Here is a 19558-nt window from a genome sequence, read left to right as displayed (position 1 = left end):
TATGGTGGGCCCAACAAGAGTAACTTATTACCAGAACTCTGTCCTAGGTCGCTATTTTGAGGGGGAGTATTTGGTATCTTTTCTTCTCTGTAGTCGACAATCTGCTGGTAAAGGCTATGTATAAAAAATGGGATAAATAAATATTACTACTTGAATACTAATATGAAAAACTATTACCAAGTATATTAAGTTCTTGGATTATTTCAGACAATATCAGAGATAATATCAAAACTTCAACTGTCCCATATACTTCAAATTTGTACAATCTACACTTTTAAATTTAGGATGTATGATTAAAAAAGAAAAAAAAGTAAGGTGAAGTAGTCATGAACTGAGGGCAATACAGCTCAGTAAGTTAACTAGAGCGAGCCTGACATATGGAAATTATCTCAAACTCAGAAGTCCCAGCTCTATAACAGCTATTTGTTCCTGGACAAGGTGCTTCTCTTCAGCTCAAAGTCTTCCTTTATAAAACTGGGATCTTACTGTCTTGTTAGGCAGTTAGTTATTAATACTCATAAGAGTATTACAAAGATTTAATGAGATAATGTATCCCCCAGATGCTCAGAGAAATAGTGGAAGAATGGAATAATCTGTTCTTGAACTTTAATGCTGGAACTATTTGAGAATCCCAAATAAAACCCAATGTGTGTTTTTTTCATAAGTGTAACACTTAAATGTGGCAGTTTTCAGAAAATGTTACAAATTATGGTGATTAGCTGTTCTTTGAGGTTTATAATTCAGGGTACCTCAGCTACTATATAACTTGTAGCTAAACTCATTTATAAATATATGACCTCATACAAGCATACGTATGAGAACTAAACAAGCTGTCACGCTGAAGTTTACGTGTCGATCACCACGAAGACCGCGCAAACTGGATCAGCACAGGCATCCCGGGAGCAGAGGTCAATCATGACCCGACTGCAGGACCAGTTTCTTTTTCTTCTTTTAAAACTTTATTAAAGGTCTTTAGAGAGCAACATCCAGACCCCAGACTCAGCTGCCAAGGAGATCCTGTTAAAACTAGTTTTAGTACCAATGCTGCAGCAACAGAATCAAGGGAAACAAGAGAACGATTAGAATGCCCTCACCCTGCCCCAATGCCTTGTGGGAGAGGATTGTCACTGTGGCCTTAGGGAATCCCTTAGGTTCTTGAAAAATTCAAGAGGAAGATTATAGAAGAAAGCCCCCAAAGGAAAATACAGGATTTTCTGCTCTACTAAACATTTCAAGACCCAAATAACTAGTTAGAAAAATCAAATCTGTGACATTATTTGGACCCCATGCATAGGGGTTACACTGGAATGAAATGGAGACCAGTAAGACCCTAAGGATAAAGGTCTTACAAACTCTGAGATAAAGAACCCTGTGCCCACTGCTCCATCTCACTAGTCTGGCCTTTTGCTGGTTTCCAGCTGATGATGTGGAGTGTCTCACTGCCATCCCCAAAGTGCCTGCTCCCAACTAGGAACTCTCACCTGTCATGTAACAAGTAACAGGTCATTTTCAACCTCAGTTTAGAGACAACTGGCATTTTAATGTAAACACTTACTGTTTAAAACCATTACGACAAGCATATCTTTCAGCAGACCATCCTTGAAAATCTAGAGAACAGGCATTAACATGCTTCTGAAGAAGCAGCTTGACTATGTCTGGTGAGTCATGAAATACAGCAAGCATGAGCGCTGATCTAAAATAAAAGAGACAACTTCACCCTTAGGAACTTAGCGTAACTTAAACAGTTAATTTGGTCTAGTTTACCAAGTTAATATCCTGCCCACCGCTGGAGAACTGACCACTTACATGCTCGAGGGCTCATCTTTGCAAATTACCTCCAAGGCCAAAATGGAGGGACAAAAAAGAAGCCTCCTGTCCTACTTGGGTAGCACATAGTAGAAGTTGCTAATTTAAAGTCCTCTGATGGACAAGAAAGGATACTGAGGTCACTTATCTGAAGTAGGTAAAGATTTAAATAAAGGATTCCCCATTTCTTCCCTACTCTGAAATATAATACTTTAAAATCAGCTAGAGATCAGGTAAGGAGAAGCTGTTTGCAGGCTGAAAACAGTAATATGAATAAAAATGGCAACAAAAATAGTCACGGCTGTAGTTAATCACGCTAAGAAGCATGTGCCCGGCACTAACCTGAATAGTCTACGTATGGTCTTTCTTAGGCACAACCCCCCTTGAAGGATGTACTACGACCCTCCTTTACATGTCAGGAGACATATTTGTTGATAGTAAGTCATGTCCCCCAGGTAACACACCTGACCAGCAGGAGAGCTGGGAATTCAACCTCGTCTGACTCTAAAGCCCAGCTCTTTCCTGTTTATCATCCACCAAGGACTTGTCTTCTTTAAAGAGAATGTTTATTCAATAATTAAAGCTATTTTTCTTCCTTCTACCATTATCAATTGAAAATAAAAACATCAAACTGTACTAGAAATGAAAAAGGATAAAAACTGATGAGCCCACAGTATCTGGTCATAGTTACTCTCTTAGTGATACTCACTTAGTGATAACCTAATAACATCAATATCCTTCAAAGAAAGTAATTTAAAGCAGAGTCATCCAAAAGGCAAAACAAACTCCTCTGTTTAATATGCATCTTTTAAGAAAAAAATTTACACCAAGTAGAGGTTAAAAAAATTATAAAAGAATGAAGAAATTCAACACTGTCTCATAAGGTAAATTAAAATTAGAGTCCATACTAATAAAACTAAAATGAAATCCCTGAACTATTGTAAGATCATATGACCAAAAAAATCAGGTTGCAAATGACAGCAGTCACTATCATAAAGGAAGATGAATCCTGCTGCATACCGTTCTTCGTGACACCAGGCAGAATAATTGCTTTTCTACCTAACTGATGATGTGTTGATTCTAAGTTAATCCTCTTCTTATTAAGTTAATCTTTCTGACTGGCTGTTACTACTCTAGAACACTATTAAGATTAAACAAAAAAAGAGAGGGAGAGAGAACAAACTATTTTACCTTTGCAGCATGTCGACTGCATGTACATTTGCCCCATTCTCTATCAAAAATTTGACCATCTCTTCTTTGTTCTCCCTGACGGCGACTAAAAATGGTGTGAAGTTATACTGTAAAATAGTAAAAACAGTTGATAATGTACGAAATTACATATACATTTCAAAACTGAATTTAAAAACTTAAGTCTCTGGACTTAAAACATATACTATAAAACAGTAAATAAAAAGTAGCCCCTTCTTCCTCGCCCCTCTGTGCTCCTTCTCTTGAAAAGGTTCCTCCTTGACCTCTTCTAGTTTCCCTGTGAAGTCATTCTCTGAAACTCACTTCAGACATTTGCTGGTTCCAAGAAACTTTGTTTCTATCGCAGTGTGTATCAGGCATTCTCTAGTTACCTTACTGCTCAACTACTACTCCTGACACTCTAAACACTGCTCCAGAGAGAACCATTTAGCTACTGAATCAACTACATTTTTAAGGAGCCACGCTGAGGAGAAAGATACCATACTGTCTGCAACATGCATAACCTATCCAGTTACAACTATGACTAATCTCATAAAGCTTGCAGACATTCCAATGGGACTATGACTATTTGCATGTAAAGAAAGTTTTTCTTAAACAACTTATAAATTCTAATTTGAAAAATTCCATCCCACTCTTAAGGAATTATTATAAAATATGAAGTAGAATATAAATTAATATAGACTGTCTTTAAAATATTGAAATATTTATCAAAGTACACAACAGGAATTGTAAATTCAAATGCTTACAGAGGCAACATATGTGGCCCAAGTAAGTGAAGGTCCCAGGTGAGGACAGCAAACCAGAGAACACATGCCCCACCGAGAAGGGGCCACCTCTGCAGGGCAGACCACATAGGAGCCTGGGCTCAAGGGGGACCAGATTTGATTCTTTAGGAGAAGTTCTGAAGTGCAGATTTCTGCACAAGTCTCCTAAATTTTAAATGTTGATTCAATGTATGGAGACAAACTAAACATACCCAGGGCCATGTTTAGTCTATAGCCCACTTGTGTTTTTATGTTTGCTGTGTTTCCAAACAGTTGGGTATAAATCAAGTATTTGTATGTAAAACCTTGCCTTTCTGTAGAATCATATGTCTTACATACAAAAACACTGGGCCCCAACATGTAATAAAAATTGTGATTAAGACTCATAATACCCACTTCAAGAATTTTTCCAAAGCCTGCTAAAACTACAGTCTACCTGTATCTAATTCCCCCTGATTGTTAATCAAATGGATAATCAGTTCATAAGACAGCTGAAACTAAGTTATTAAAACAATTCCAATTTGTTACTAATATCATGGGTCTTGATGTTTAAAACTGCCATCTTGCATGGTATACTTATATATAATGGAATACGACTCAGCCATAAAAAAGAATGAAATAATGCCATTTGCAGCAACATGGAAGGACCTAGAGAGTCTCATACTGAGTGAGGTAAGTCAGAAAGTGAAAGACAAATCCCATAGGATACCACTTAATATGTGGACTCTAAAATATGATACAAGTGAACTTATTTACAAAGCAGAAACAGACTCACAGACATAGAAAACAAACATGGTTACCAAAGGGGAAAGGGGGTGGGAGAAGAATAAATTAACAGTTTTGGATTAGCAGATAGAAACTACTATATATAAAATAGATGAACAAGGTCCTACTGTATATACTACAGGGAACTATACTCAATATCCTGTAATGAACCATAACGGAAAAGAATATGAATATATATATGTATATACATATAACTGAGTAAGAATATATATAACTGAATAAGAATATATGTAACTGAATAAGAACATATATATAACTGAATAAGAATATATATATAACAATAAGAATATATATAACTGAATAAGAATCTTATATATAACTGAATAAGAATATATATAAGCTGAATAAGAATATACATACATATAACTGAATAATATATATATATATATATAATAGAATCACTTTGCCGTACACCAGAAACTATCACAACACTGTAAGTCAACTAGACTTTAATTTTAAAAAGCTGTCATCTTGATTATGCTAGGGCTCAGTGAATCTAATAGATATATGGCAAGAGTCTGTCACACAGCTTTAACCAAAAGAAGGCTCATGATTTCCTATTATTGCAATCAGAAAAACCCTGTTGACCTAATGACCTGGATGGGAACAAAAGGTGCAAAATCTTTAAAGGGTCTGACTCTACTTACTGAATCACTCACCACAACCAAGTTTATAGGATTGTCTGAGTGCCACTGAATGATAAGTGGTTAGAAGGGGAAAGGAGCTATTCTTCAAGGCAATAGATATTGCCAGTAATATTGCCAGGAAGGGACAGATAAAAGTCAGGCTAACACGGCTGGAAACGAGAGCACTGAAAGAGGCAGCATCTATCAAACCCCCGCTCTTTCAGAGACGTCTTATTTTTGAGATCTGTGAATTTACATGTATTACACGTATCCATTCAATAGTCCTTAATCAAGGGTTGTATCAGAATCTCAGAGAAGTATTTCTAAATACCTGTATCCAGACCTGAGTAGATTTATTCAGTCAAAATCTTCAGGGGAGAGCCAGGAGGAAAAGCAGGAGAACCAGCTTTGCCATCACTTGCTCCTCACCTACAGCCACAGCCCCACAGGGGAGCTACACCAGGCTGAGCATGGAAGACCCCAAGGTGTACATGGAGAGCCATGTGGCCACCAGCACAAGTGAATGCCCCTGCTGGCTGTCAAACATGACCTGACCTCACTTGCCCAGATTCTAGAACTTGGGATCCTGGGGTGCTCAGGGCCTGTGGTTTGCTGCCTCCCCTTCCCAGGTGCAGTCACCCAGCTCCCCCTGCTGGGTACTGGGTTCCTTCCTCCTCCCACCCATCCCCAGGCAGGCACCCAGCCCTTGCTATCACTTTACTCCCCGCAAGCCTTCATCTTCTGTAGGCTCTGAGCCTACCACCCACTCCCAGGCACTTCCTAATGGGAAGTTGTTCCTTCTGGGGTACAAGTGCGGCTGGGAGACAGAGCTCTGCCCTTTCTGTGGGCACAAGCCCCTGGCCTTGGCTTTGGAGTTGTTTCCATGATAACAGGGCCTGATGTATTCAGTATACATACTACTATAAATAAAACACCTGTGGCTAGAAAAGACCCTGTATTTCAAATATCTTGTAAATAAAGTCAGTTAAGCTATACCTTGTTTATCGCCTCGATATTTGCATTATAGTGGAGCAGCTCTGCTGCAATTGATGTATTTTCAGCCAAGACGGCGTAATGCAGAGCAGTGTTTTGAAAGTTGTCCTCAAGATTTGGGTCAGCACCCTGTTTCAGCAGGATAGTGACACACTCTTCCTTCCGGCATTGTACAGCCTGTTGGTATCATGCCAAGAAACAGACTGTAAGTGCTAGGCATTCCAAGTTAACATTCCTCGGTTCCAGAAGTTCATTATATTTAAAACAGATAAATTCATTTTTATTCTAAGTAATTAAATCGAATCCATCTCACGTGGACACGGTTGGCTGCTACACACACCTTGATGAGAGCTGTCCTGCTTTCCTCGTCACGAGCATCCAGGTCACACTTCCACTGGGTAAGGAGAGCCACCACTGATGACTGGCCGCTGGCGCAGGCTAAGTGTAGTGCAGTCCTGCGAACATGAGAGGACTTTTTAGGAAATTAGAGCGTACTAGTTCAAAGGTACAGTTACTCGTGTAATTGTAAACATTCAACAGCATGCTATTCCTATCCCTTTAAAACTAACATTTAGTCTTCTTATCTTAGTTCTTTCTATGGGGAAAGAACAGTATTTATTAGCTCTTATTACTCACCACATTAATGGAAGAACCACCCGTTTGAATAGAAAGGGCATGCCGTTGAGATTCAGCTCACCTTGGGTCTGACTTCTACTTAAACATTGTCCCTTATTAGCTCTCACTTAGCCTGTCTGTGCCTCAATTTCCTCATCAACAAAATGGGCATGAAGTAGTAGTGATCTTACAGGACACCGCTGTGATGCTTAAATGAAAAGCTATGCAAAGTGGCAGTTGAACAGCTCAATAATTGTTAGATAGTATTATAATTGTTACCGTTACTATTTTACAAAGACAACATTTCAATTAAGTAAAATGATAGTATATCTACTTTGCTGCTGCAAGGATCAGAGAGAATACTGTACTTCAGTGATTCAAACATGCTCATTTTCTCACTCTTCAACATCTCTGACATGGGAAGGCAATTTAAAATCCATGTCTTACAACCATAGTTGGCAGCTCCTCCCAGGCCCGCCCCCGCCCCGCCGCTGTTACCTGTTCTTCCTGTCTCTGCTGTCTACATTTTTCTTACGTGACAGCAACTCCTGCACTGTATGTGTGTCACCTAAATATGCGGCTTTGTGGAACTCCTTTAGCTCACTCCTATAGACATGATACCCAGGCACGGGCTTCTTATGATTCCCGCGCTCTCTCTGATGGATGCTGAAGTCCACCCAGCTCGCGAACTTAGCAAGTCTCTTCTTCATCTGGCTTATCGCCTTCCGACACCGCTCACTTCCCTCCTGGCCTCTTGCCACCTCCCGATCTCAGCGCTGGCGCTACAGAAGAGCCACAGAGGTCTCGCTGCCACACCTTGGCTGCAAAGCTCAACGGCTCGGAATGTTTGGTCCAGAACAGCCGTAGCCTAGCAACAGCACTGACCCTCAACTGTCCCTCCAGAGCCAGTGTCCCTGTGAGTGCGCACAGAGGCCTGGAGGCCCAGTGTGCCTGGTGCACATGTGGGAGCCTAAGGCATTTCAAATCTCTGCAATTGCTTGTGGGCCATTTTGGATTCTTTTCAAATGTTGGTGCTAGGTGGCTAAACGTTTTGGGACATTTCCAGAAGTTAGGCTTGTCCCTGAGAAAGCCATGTTTGTATGCAACTGTGGTTAGAGTAGGGTGGAACCACAGGATGCTGAAGGCCTAATCCCCCAGAGAGCTCCCCACCAAAAATCTCTACATCTCCTTATCCCTCAGTGTATTCCTTTCCCCATCCCTCTGGGCCCCAGCCAGTCTCCAGGGAATTTAGCAGATGCAAACAGCAGAAAGTTGTTTTCATGGTTTCAGAGACTGTGGCAATATGCATCATTAAGTGGAAACTTGAGAAACCAACACACGCTCTCCAGATGAAATGAAAGTGTGTTTCCGCATGTCTGCTGACCCTGCTCTGTGGCTCAGCCTTATGTTTACACGCTTCCTTCACTTTATTTTTTTTTTTGCTTTTATTTCTACCAATTAAATCTTGAATCAATCTGAGATTTATTTGGGAGCATGGTATAACATTTGAGAACTTTTTAACCACGTGACTATGAAAACACTACGTCAGTTTCTCAGCGAGGCCATGCTGCTGGCTGACCACCTGCAGGAGGGGGGGAAGGCAGGGCAGGCCTCTTCCTGCCTAATTCCATTCTTCCTCAGCTGACTAATTATGGCTTCTGGCCCTGCCAGGATCAAAACTGCAGGGGGCGGTAGAGTTCCTAAGTGGCTGACACTCCTGAGAGCTGGTCTTGAGTGGACTGGACCTGGCAAGTGTTTTGAAGCTGACTCTCTCAGGGGCATTTCTGTGCCCCCGCCTGCCCTCACCTGCAACTCCCCTGACCTAAGGGAATGTGGTGTTACTAATTTCTCCTGTTAATCTATCTTTTCCATTAGCATATACTGTTATTTCCCTCACCTTAAAAAACAAAGAGATGGCCCCATTTCTCTGCTCTCCTGTACAAACATCTCCTGACCCTGCAAAGGAGCTGTTCCCATTCGCTTCCTCTGATTCCTCTCATTTTCCATCCAAGCAAGTGTGTCCACTCACTGCAACTGCTCAGGACAGGGTCACCCACCACCCACCAGGTGCTGACTCCATGAGGAGCTCTCAGTCCTCTCCTCGCACGGCCCAGCAGCCACACCTCCCACCGCTGCTCTCCCCGACTTCCTGAAGCCCTTTCTTCAAGGGGCTTCCCAGGTCTCAGGCTGCTCTGGTTTCCTCCCACGGCCCTGGCCGGTCTTCTCAGTCCCAGCCCCTGAGTGCTGGCACACAGCACCCCTGAGGCTCAGTCTTCAGGCCTCTACTACTGTCTGCTGCTGCCCACAACAGCCTTAGGGCTTTATGTATTATCTACAAGTTGGTAACTTCCAAACTGCTATTTCCAATCCAGACCTCCCTCCTGTATTCCAGACTCAAATACCCATTGCCTCTCAACGTTATCTCTTGGAAGTTTAATAGGACTTCTCCTGGGCCAGTCCTTTCCTGATCGTACCCTCTCCTGGACCTGTCCTCTCTTGGTCCAGCCCTCTCCTAGGCCTGCCATGACGTGGGTCTGACCTTACCTGGACATGCTCTCACCTGGGCCTGACCTCTCCTGTTCCTGCCCTCTCCTGGGCCTGCCCTCACATGTCTTGCCCTCTCCTCTGCCTGCCTTCTCTTGGGCCTGCCCTCTCCTTGGCCTGCCCTCACCTGGGCCTAGCATCTCCTGGGCCTACCTTCTCCTAGTTACTGCCCTCTCCTGGGCCTGCCCTCACCTGGTCCTGCCCTCTCCTGGACCTACCCTCACTTGGACCAGCCTTCTCCTGGGCCTGCCCCCACCTGTGCTTAGCTAGCCTCTCCTGTTCCTGCCCTAAGCTGGGCCTGCCCTCTTCTAGGCCTGTACTCTCCTGCGCCTGCCCTCTCCCGGGGCTGCACTATCCTAGGCGTACCCTCACCAGGGCCTCCCTGTCCTTTGCCTTCCCTATCCTGGGCCTGCCCTGTCCTTTCCCTACCCTCCCCTGGGCCTGCTCTCTCCTGGTCCTGCCCGCTACTGGGCCTGCCTTCTTCTGGGCCTGCCCTCACTAGGGTCTGCCCTCTCCTGGGGCTGCCCTCACCTGGTCCTGCTCTCTCCTGGGCCTGCCCTCATCTGGTCCTGCCATCTCCTGTTCCTGCCCACACCTGGTACTGCCCTCTTCTGGTCCTGCACTCTCCAGGGCCTGCTTTCTCTGAGTCCTGCCCTAACCTGGGCCTGCCCTAACCTTGTCCTGCACTCTCCTGGGCCTGCCCTCTCCTTCTCCTGCCCTATCCTGGTCCTGCCCTCTCCTGGGCCTGCACAGTCCTGGGCCTGCCCTTGCCTGGACCTGCCCACTATCTCCTGAGCCTGCCCTCTCATGGGCCTGCCCTCTCTTCAGCCTGCTCTTTCCTGGGCCTGCCCTCCTGGGCCTGCACTCACATGTTTCTGCCCTCACCTGGTCCTGCCCACTATCTCCTTGGCCTCCACTCACCTGGCCTGCCCTCTCCTGGACCTACCCTCACCTGGGCCTGACCTCTACTGGACCTGCCTTCTCCTGGCCTGCCCACACCTGGGCCTGCACTCTCTTGGGCCTGCCCTCACCTGGGCCTGCCCTCTCCTGGGCCTGCCCTCTCCTTCTCCTGCCCTATCCTGGTCCTGCCTTCTCCTGGGCCTGCCCTTGCCTGGACCTGCCCACTATCTCCTGGGCCTGCCCTCTCTTCAGCCTGCTCTTTCCTGGGCCTGCCCTCACCTGGGCCAGCCCTCCTGGGCCTGCACTCACAGGGGTCTGCCCTCACCTGGTCCTGCCCACTATCTCCTGGGCCTGCACTCACCTGGGCCTGCCTTCTCCTGGTCTTGCCCTCTCTCTCCTGGGGAAGTAAGCCAGAAAGAGAAAAACACCATACGAGATCACTCATATGTGGAATCTAAAAAAATATATATATAAATACAAAACAGTAACAGACTCATAGACATAGAATACAAACTTGTGGTTGCCAAGGGAGTGGGGCGTGGGAAAAGACAGACTGGGAGTTCAAAATTCGTAGATACTGACAGGCATATGTAGGATAGATAAATGAGATTATACTGTATAGCACAGGGAAATACATACAAGGTCTTATGGTAGCTCACAAGGAAAAAGAATGTGACAATGAATATATGTGTGTTCACATAAAAGTGAAAAATTGTGCTCTACACTGGTAATTGACACAACACTGTAAACTGACTATAAGTCAATTAAAAAAAATGTTAAAAAAAAGTGCTCCATTCAGAGCTATGGTTACATGCTGATCTTTTAGGGACAGAGACTAGGTTGGAACCTAAATGTACAGACTGGGAGAGAAAGGGATTTCAACTATTCTGACCAATTCCTGTTGAATGAAACAGAGAGGCCAAGCCCTCCCATTTCAAAAGTGCCCAGTTGGTGAGAAGACCCACTGCAGGGCAGGAGAAAGGAAGGAACCTCCTTAACAAAGGTCCCAGATGAGAAAATGGCCCAGTGACACTCAACTCAGCCCAGAGGGCCTTCAGCCTGAATGTGAACGTGGGGAACCTGGGCAGAAGTAGGCGTGAGCCCTTCCCTCACCTGCGCAAGGTGGAGGCAGCTTTCAGCACCCTCCTCACCACACACCTGACCAGCCTTCCTCACTGAGTCACAAGGGAACTGGGTGGAAAGGATTTCAGCCTCATGTGTTTGGCCCTGGGCGGGGCTGGGATTCCCCTTCCATCTGAGTGGAGGGCAATGATGTCTCAGAATAGGGTGTGTCTGGAATCAGCTGCTCCAAGTGCCCCGTGTGGGTGTTTCCTGGCACCACAATCTAGAGGGGAGGACCTGACAAATTCTGTCTGATGACAATCTAAATGCTTACCAAGTCTTTTATTTGTCAGCATTATAACGTTTATAGTAAAGGGCTGAGCCCAGACACAGCAGAAGTCAACCTCTGCGCTACCTTGTGAGATCTGCCCAGGCCACAGCACTGGATGTAATTTACTCTCATAAATTCCCTCTCCATTAAATGTGAGCTGACACTTGACCCTTAGCAACTTCAACAACCTCCCATTTAGGTTCCTGGGGAAGGTTCTCACATACAACATCCAGGGCTTATGATAGTGACCCCAAAGCATCCCAAATGTTAGAGACATGTACACCTAAGATACACTTCTTGGGGAGAGATTTCTCTATTAAAACAGCTACTCCAGGCAGTGGATAAGAGCAGTGTTGTCTGAACATGTCCTGCCACACACAGGATGCAAGTCAACATTCGGACAGGCTCAAGTTTTGTTTATCTTTGTTCATGGTCCCTGCTTCTTTTTGTAAAGTCTTGTAAGTTTACTTGCACTCCGTTGTTCTGATACTCTTCCTACTCAAATTAGTAATTTCTGCTCTCTGTATTATTAATCTACTTAGAAAATGGAATAGTACTAAGATAGATTGGCAATCTGTTAAGAGCCAATGAAGGCAAACTTTCAGGTAGGTTCCTGACAAAGATGTGTCTGTTACAATGAAAGCCCATATTGACAAGGTCTATGAATGATTTGCATTTACTACTGGGGTTTTTTAACTCATATATAGCTAATTTGCATTTTCCCCAAATTCATTTTTGCTTACTAACCCTACAGTTGATACCCTTACGATTTAATTCATCAAAAGCAATCACTTAAGCATTGTACGTGGGCATGTTTGTGGCCTGTGTTCTCACAGGCTGCCAAGCACAACACAAACATGAGACTAATTAAGTTCATCAGGAAATGAGTGTTCATGTGACCCAGGGCCACACCAACTCATCTACTGCCCTGCGCCAGCAACCACAGCAGGAGGCGCCATAAAATCTACGAAATTCTTCTGCCAGCTCTGAGCTGACAACAGTACTTACAGGTTCCGGGGGCCTCGTGCCAGCCAGGGCAGCGCACACACGTGGCGCTGCTGCACCAGCCAGGGGCAGGGTCCAGCCAACGTTCCCGCTGTTCGGTGGACTGTACACTTGGACATTTCTGGCCAGTCCTCTCACCACTGAGAAAAGAAAAGGCAACACATATTTCTTACACCTGTTTACACATGGCAAGCTATCACTTACCCTGAACTTCTGCTCTGTAGTAGGAGAAATACTGACTTCCTTAAACTTTGAATTATCTACAAACAAAAGCACATGAAAACTCTCCAAATCCACATTTAGCCAAACTCAGCCAACTAGGGCCTTGGTCTCTACGGAAGCTAAGTTGTTGTCAATAAAAACAAGGGAGTAAAAGTAGTAATACTGGGTTGGCCACAAAAGGACAAGGGACAAGGCAAGAGTGAGAAACTGGAAAAGCAGCTTCAGTTTTCCATCACAGGTCATGGAAAGAGAGACAAGAGGATTCTATCATCTCTGCCTCTAAATGAGAACTGACAACATGGAGGACGCTCATCTAATCCGGGCAGCTAGATTAGCTGGTTTCAATCATTCATTTCTTCTCATTCAACAGACACTAAATATCTTCTGTGATTCAAAAAAAGGCAAACATAGGGAGAAATCAAAGATACACTCAGTTCTCAATTAACTGCCCCAATAGGGACTTAGAAAAACATGCAAATTAAATACAGGTATTATCTCCAAACTCCACTTTAGGAATAACATCATTTTTCTAGACCACTAATCTTTTGCCAAAAGAAGTCATCCACACTTGCTTTCTTTGAGCCATCAGCACGTATATTTTTAAGCCAAAAAAAAAAAAAAATTCAGAGGTATGCACCAAAGCCTTTAAACAATACTACAAAGAATTGTAAAACCACTATAAACTGGTTTCTCAACATGTTAATAGCAAATGAAAGCACAGAGATTTTCAATGCCAAAAAGCACTTCATCAGCAGAGAAATGTGCTATAAAGTAACACGACCAGCAGATTTCAACAACTGACACTGAAAGCCAGTGACAAGACACTGCTTCGTACAAATTTATTGAGCACAAAGTAAAGCTCATGAACTTTTGTCAGTGACAGAGAATACTGATAACTGTAAACACATTCAGAAATCCTGAAGTTACCACTTCAGAAGAATGTCACTTTTATTTCATACACTAAAATATTAACAATTGGTGGGGGTTGGAAGGTAAACTATGTGTAATTGTTACATTTTTATTCCATCATTATGTATTTCCCAAGTTTTCTTTCCACTTTAAGTTTATGCTATACTAAAAAGCAAAATGTATCATGAAAACGCTCAATTTGTCTGCCTTCTTACTTCCATGTCCTTCCAGTGTCTGGTGTATGCCCTCCATCGCCCTCAGGATAAAGGGGAACCACTGTAACGGTGTCTGGGGCATCCGGCTGCAGATTCCTAAGAATGGCATCATTGGTATTCCCAGGGATTGGCACCTAAAGATTTTAATAAAATGTAAAGTACTTCATTTGAAAACCTTGTATAAGAAATAATACTTTGAACAACCAAACACTCAAAATACTAACTGAAGACCAAATCAAGAAGCAGGTTTTGTACTATTGGGACCTAAGGATGTGCCCCCATACAAACTGTTCTAAGAGTTGATGAAGGCCTCTCTGCACACGCCCAGCTCCTTTTTGAAAAGCCCCTGGAATGATTTGATCCCCCAGCCCGTCCCCCCAAAGCCCCAATCACCCAGGCACTGAGGCCCCAACCGACTACCCTCCGTCAAGTTCTACAGAAGGAACATGAACTCCTTCAGCGATACGGTACACTAGTTAACTCTTGATCTCCACTTTGCAATCTACAGCTGAAACTAACACACTTTTCCCTACGGGAAATAGTGACCAGTTCCTCCAGACCACCTGCTGTGGGTACATAGAAGAGCTTGTACTGATGAGGATTTTGCTCTGTGTGCTCCCAGCGAACATTCAAAGTGCTGGTGGAAGGCTCATACACCGAGGTTCCTCACAGTATTCAAAGGTTCTGAAATGCACAGAAAGCACACCACACGTGACCCTAACAACCGAGCACACACGAAGCCCAGGTTTACTGATGGGTCCCGGGAACTCTAGAACACAGTATCCCTTTAGTAGGCACCCCACAAATACCTGTTGAAGTAGTGAATAAACGAAAAAATGTGATCATCAGGTACATGTCTCATCCCTCCACAAGGTATCTTGGCCTCAGAGCATAGTTTGTTCATTTGTGTCATCCTAGAAGGTAATGAACACCTTTCTCCAAGACCAGAGACAGACCACTCCAGTAAGGATATTAAAAGCAATTTAGATCTTTGGGGGGAGGGTATAGCTCAGGGCTACAGTGTATGCTTAGTGTGCGCACGAGGTCCTGGGTTCAATCCCCAGTACCTCCACTAAAAAATAAATAAAACCTAATTACCCCCCACCCCCAACAGAAAAAAAAAAAAAGAAAAGAAAAAGAGCATTAACATTCATTTTAAAAGTTTACCAAACCTCTGTGTCACCCCAGTGTTTCCAGTGAAAGATGTGATTCCATCCCCATGATGGTTACCAAAAAGCCACAGGAGTCCAGGTTCACTATGGAAAACAGTATGGAGTTTCCTTAAAAAAATTAAAGATACAATTACTAGATGATGCAGCAATCCCACTTGCGGATATAGATTTGAGGAAAATGAAATCAAGATCTTAAAAAGATATCACCATTCCTAGGAATATATATCACTGAGAAGCTCTTGCACATGTGAACCATTACAATATGAACAGGACTGTAAAAGCAAGCAGAGTCATCCCAAATTAGAAAGTATTTAACAGGTAAAACGGAAAAATATGCTGCGGTAGAATCAAACAACAGAAATACTCGACAGTAATGCAGACAAACAAGCTAGAGCTACAGGCAACACTGATGACTCTTACAGAAGGTGGAACAGAAGAAGTAAGGTATAACAAAGTGAATCTATGATTCCATAGGTCCTATTAATATGCAATTCAAAAATAAGCAAAACTAAATTGTATTGTTCAGAGGTGTAAACATGGGAGATATGACCATAAGGCAAAGCAAATAAATGATTACCATGAAATTCAAGAGTATGATTGCATACAAACTGGAGTAAGATGTTTTGAACTTGAAAGAACATGCATATTCTTTCTGGGGACCTGCAATTTTCTATTTCATACCATTGCATTCGTGTTTGCGTTATAATACTTTGCTAAATTGTATATCTATGTTTCACTTACTTCTTTGCACATACACTGTAAGTTTAAAAATTGTGTATTACTTATCTGTTGTATAGAAACTGATCACAAAATTTAACAGTTTAAATGAGCAAATACTTATTATCTCACACATTTCTGAAGGCAAGACTTTAGGGAGTGTCTTAAGTGGGTGGCTTTGCTTTGGTGTCAAGTCATCGGCCAGGGCTGTGGTCATAGAAGGCTTGACTAGGTCTGAAAGATCCACTTCTATGAAAATGTACACACGTCTGTTGGCTGGAGGCCTCAGGTCCTCTCCATGTAAGCCTCTTCATAGGGCTGTCACTTTATCACATATTATTCATTAAAAGGAAGTCATTAAAGCCCAGTCCATGCTCAAAGAAAGAGGAATTTACCTCCATCTCTTCAAAGGAATGGAATGAAAGTATCTGTGTACTTAAAATCACCATAAGTTTTATGGAAAGTCTACTGTAAACAAATTCAGTGTAGAGCAGCTATATTAGGGAAAGTACCTGCAACATCTATGAAAGCAAAATGATTAGTCTATTATAAATGAGGAAATGAAACACAATGAAAAAGATAAGACATTCTCATGAGACTGTAAGAGGAAAAATACAAACATTGCTAGTGAAAATGAAAATCTGAGTTTCCCGTTTTGGGGGGAAGAAATATCACAATGTATTTTAGCATGAAGACTTCAGCCCCTTAACATATGAATGATTTATTCTTAAAGGGGACCACCATGAATCAAATATGTATGGAGATCTTTACTTCACAATATTTGTAGAAGTAAAAAGCTGAAACCAATTGAACGACTAATAAATACAGAAAAGTTTGAATAAATTATGACACATCTGTGCAGTGGAAACATTTTTAAACATTCTACTGAAAAATACTGTACATACAGAAAAATGCAATATTGCATGTCTAAAGCCCCCCAAAATATCACAATTTGGTCAGACTCACGAAGTCAGCATTCTAATCAAGAAAGAGAACAATACTGGGACCCCCAAAGCCCTCTGAACTTCCCTCTAGCCTGAACCTCTCAGGGTAGCCACCGTCCTGACATCTGAGAGCACAGATTAGTGTTGCTTTGTTTTGTACTTCACACGCATGAAATCAGATAGTGTGTTATGTGGTATACTACACACAGCTGACCCTAGAACGCACTGGCTTGGACTGTGGGTCCACTAATATGTGGATATATTTCAACAGTAAACAGTACAGGACTACATAGTCTGTGGCTGGTTGAATCTACACAAGCAGAGTAACCATGGATACAGAGGGCCGACTGTAAGTTACACACAGGTTAACCCCTGTGTTGTTTAAGGATCAACTGTAGTTTCATTTTCCTTCATGTTGCCTTTGTCAGATTCATCTATATCACATGCAGTTATAGGTATCTGATTCTCATTACTGCATAGTAGTTTAGTGTGTCTCAATTTGTTTACCCACACCACTGTTGACAGATATTTACAGTTTCCAGCTTGGGACTATTATAATTAATGCTATGAATATTCTAGTACATGTCTTTCAATAAACATATGCGCATATTGGTGATAGATATAGACCTAGGAGTAGAATTGCTGGGTCATAGGTTATGCACGGGTTTGGCTTAAGTACACTCCGCCAAACAACGTTCCAAAGTGGTTGGACCAATTTATGCTCCCATCAAGAGTGTATGAGATTTGCTACTGCTCCACATTCATGCCAACACTTGCTTTTTCCATCTTTTAGATTTCAACTATCAGGTGTGTATCATGAAGTGGTTCTCATGTTTTAGCCTAGAAGTCAAATTGTTTTTTCTTCACATTTAGGTATGCAATCCATATGGAGTCGGTTTTCACGTATGGTATAAGTTAAGGGTCTAGTCACATTATTTCTTTCATATAGATATTCAACTGACCCAGCACCGTTTGTTGAAAAGGTTAGCCTTTACCATACTGTTTTGATGAGTGTAGCTTTGTACCATAGCTTTAAGTCAGGGAGCATGATACCTCCAGCTTTGTTCTTCTTTATCAAGACTGTTTGGCTATTTAGGTCTTTTGTGTGGGAAAGTATACTGTGTTCATATATTGGAAGAATTAATATTGTTGAAATGACCGTACAATCAAAGGAAATCTGCAGACTCAATGCAACACCTATCAAAATACCAATGGCACTTTTCACAAAATTGCAACAAATCATTCTGAAATTTGTATGAAAACACAGAATATACTGAAGGGAAACCTAATTCATTCTACAAGGCCAGCATTACCAAAACCAGATAGTCTTTACAAGAAAACTACGGACCACTATCTCTCATGAACACAAATGTAACAATCATCAACAAAATACTAGCAAAACCAACAATATATGAAAAGAATTATACACCAAGACTATGAGATTAATCCCAGTTATGCAAGGTTGGTTAACATTTGGATATCCATTAATGCAATCCATTACATCAGCAGCTAAAGAAGAAAAAACCACATGATTATATCAATGCATACAGAAAAAAATCTTTGACAAAGTTCAACATTCATTCTTGATAAAAAAAACTCTCAGCAAGTTAGGAATAGAGGGGAACTCCCTCAACTTGATAAAGAATAGCTACAGTGAACTGATCTTGATGAATCACAAACGTATGAAAATGGAGAAAAGATAATCTCTTCAAAAATTGGCAGTGGAACAACCAGACATCCACATATAAAAAAACCTAAGAGTCTAGAGACAGACCTTATACCTTTAAAAAAAAAAAGTAACTTAAAATGGATGATAGACCTTAATGCAAAATGCAAAATTATAAAATTCCTAGGAGGTTAACATAGAAAAAATTCTAGATGGTGCTCGGTATGGTGATGACTTTTTAGATATAACACCAAAGGCACGGTCCATGAAAGAATTGATAAGGTGCACTCATAACAACAACAACAACAAAGTTCTTCTCTGTGAAAGACACTGGCAAGAGAATGAGAAAGCAAGCCACAAACTGGGAGAAAATATTTGCAAAAGATTTATTCAATAAAGGACTGTTATTCACAACATACAAAGAACTCTTAAAATTAAGTAACAACCTGATTTAAAAATGGGCAAAAGACCTGAACAGATACCTCACTGAAGAGAATAAACATGAGAAATTAGCATATGAAAAAATGCTTAACATTATATACCGTTAGAAAGTTGTAAACTAAAACAACAGTAAGATACCACTACATACCTATCAGAATGACCAAACATCTGTAACACTGAGAACACCAAATGCTGACAAGGATGTGGAGCAACAAGAGCTTTCATCTTTTGCTGGTGGGAATGCAGACATGGAACAGTCACTTTGGGAGACAGCTGGACAGTTTCTTACAAAACTAAACATACTCCTACCACACGATCCAGCAATTGTACCCCTCAGTATTTACCCAAAGGAATTAAAAGCCTGTGTACCTGCACATGGATACAAAAACCTGCACATGGAAGTTTATAACAGCTTTATTCACAATTTCAAAAACTTGGAAGCAACCAACTTGTCCTTCATTTGGTGAATTAATAAGTAAACCATGGTACATCCAGGCAATGTAACATTATTCAGCACTAAAAGGAAATGAGCTCTCAAGCCATGGAAAGACATGGAAGAAACTTAAATGCCTGTTACTAAATGGAAGAAGACAATCTGAAATGGCTGCATACTGTATGATTCCAATATATG

At 42.1% G+C, this 19558-nt stretch overlaps 1 protein-coding gene across 21 annotated transcripts in view; it reads right to left on the bottom strand.

Annotated features, from left to right (window-relative positions):
* The window catches only part of LOC116151743 (ankyrin repeat domain-containing protein 26-like), an 83378-nt gene that overhangs the window by 44515 nt on the left and 19305 nt on the right, over positions 1 to 19558 (bottom strand). For 11 of the 21 annotated variants that reach the window (XM_064482521.1, XM_064482528.1, XM_064482529.1 and 8 more), the window contains exons 2-11: positions 14797 to 15267; positions 14551 to 14671; positions 13988 to 14121; positions 12645 to 12781; positions 10605 to 10640; positions 6525 to 6639; positions 6188 to 6361; positions 2998 to 3104; positions 1556 to 1693; positions 32 to 114 (exon numbers count right to left, since the gene is read on the bottom strand). In XM_064482521.1, the coding sequence (XP_064338591.1) occupies positions 32 to 114; positions 1556 to 1693; positions 2998 to 3104; positions 6188 to 6361; positions 6525 to 6639; positions 10605 to 10640; positions 12645 to 12760 (769 nt within the window). In that variant the 5' untranslated portion in view covers positions 12761 to 12781; positions 13988 to 14121; positions 14551 to 14671; positions 14797 to 15267. Of the gene's footprint in view, positions 1 to 31; positions 807 to 1555; positions 1696 to 2997; positions 3105 to 6187; positions 6362 to 6524; positions 6640 to 10604; positions 10641 to 12644; positions 12782 to 13987; positions 14122 to 14550; positions 14672 to 14796; positions 15268 to 19558 lie in introns of those variants that run through there. The other 10 variants (XM_064482522.1, XM_064482523.1, XM_064482524.1 and 7 more) reach the window with 10 other exon arrangements.

The sequence above is a fragment of the Camelus dromedarius genome, chromosome 36, assembly GCF_036321535.1.
Source record: "Camelus dromedarius isolate mCamDro1 chromosome 36, mCamDro1.pat, whole genome shotgun sequence".
Taxonomy (NCBI): Eukaryota; Metazoa; Chordata; class Mammalia; order Artiodactyla; family Camelidae; genus Camelus; species Camelus dromedarius.
This window is presented reverse-complemented; position numbering and strand designations above follow the sequence as displayed.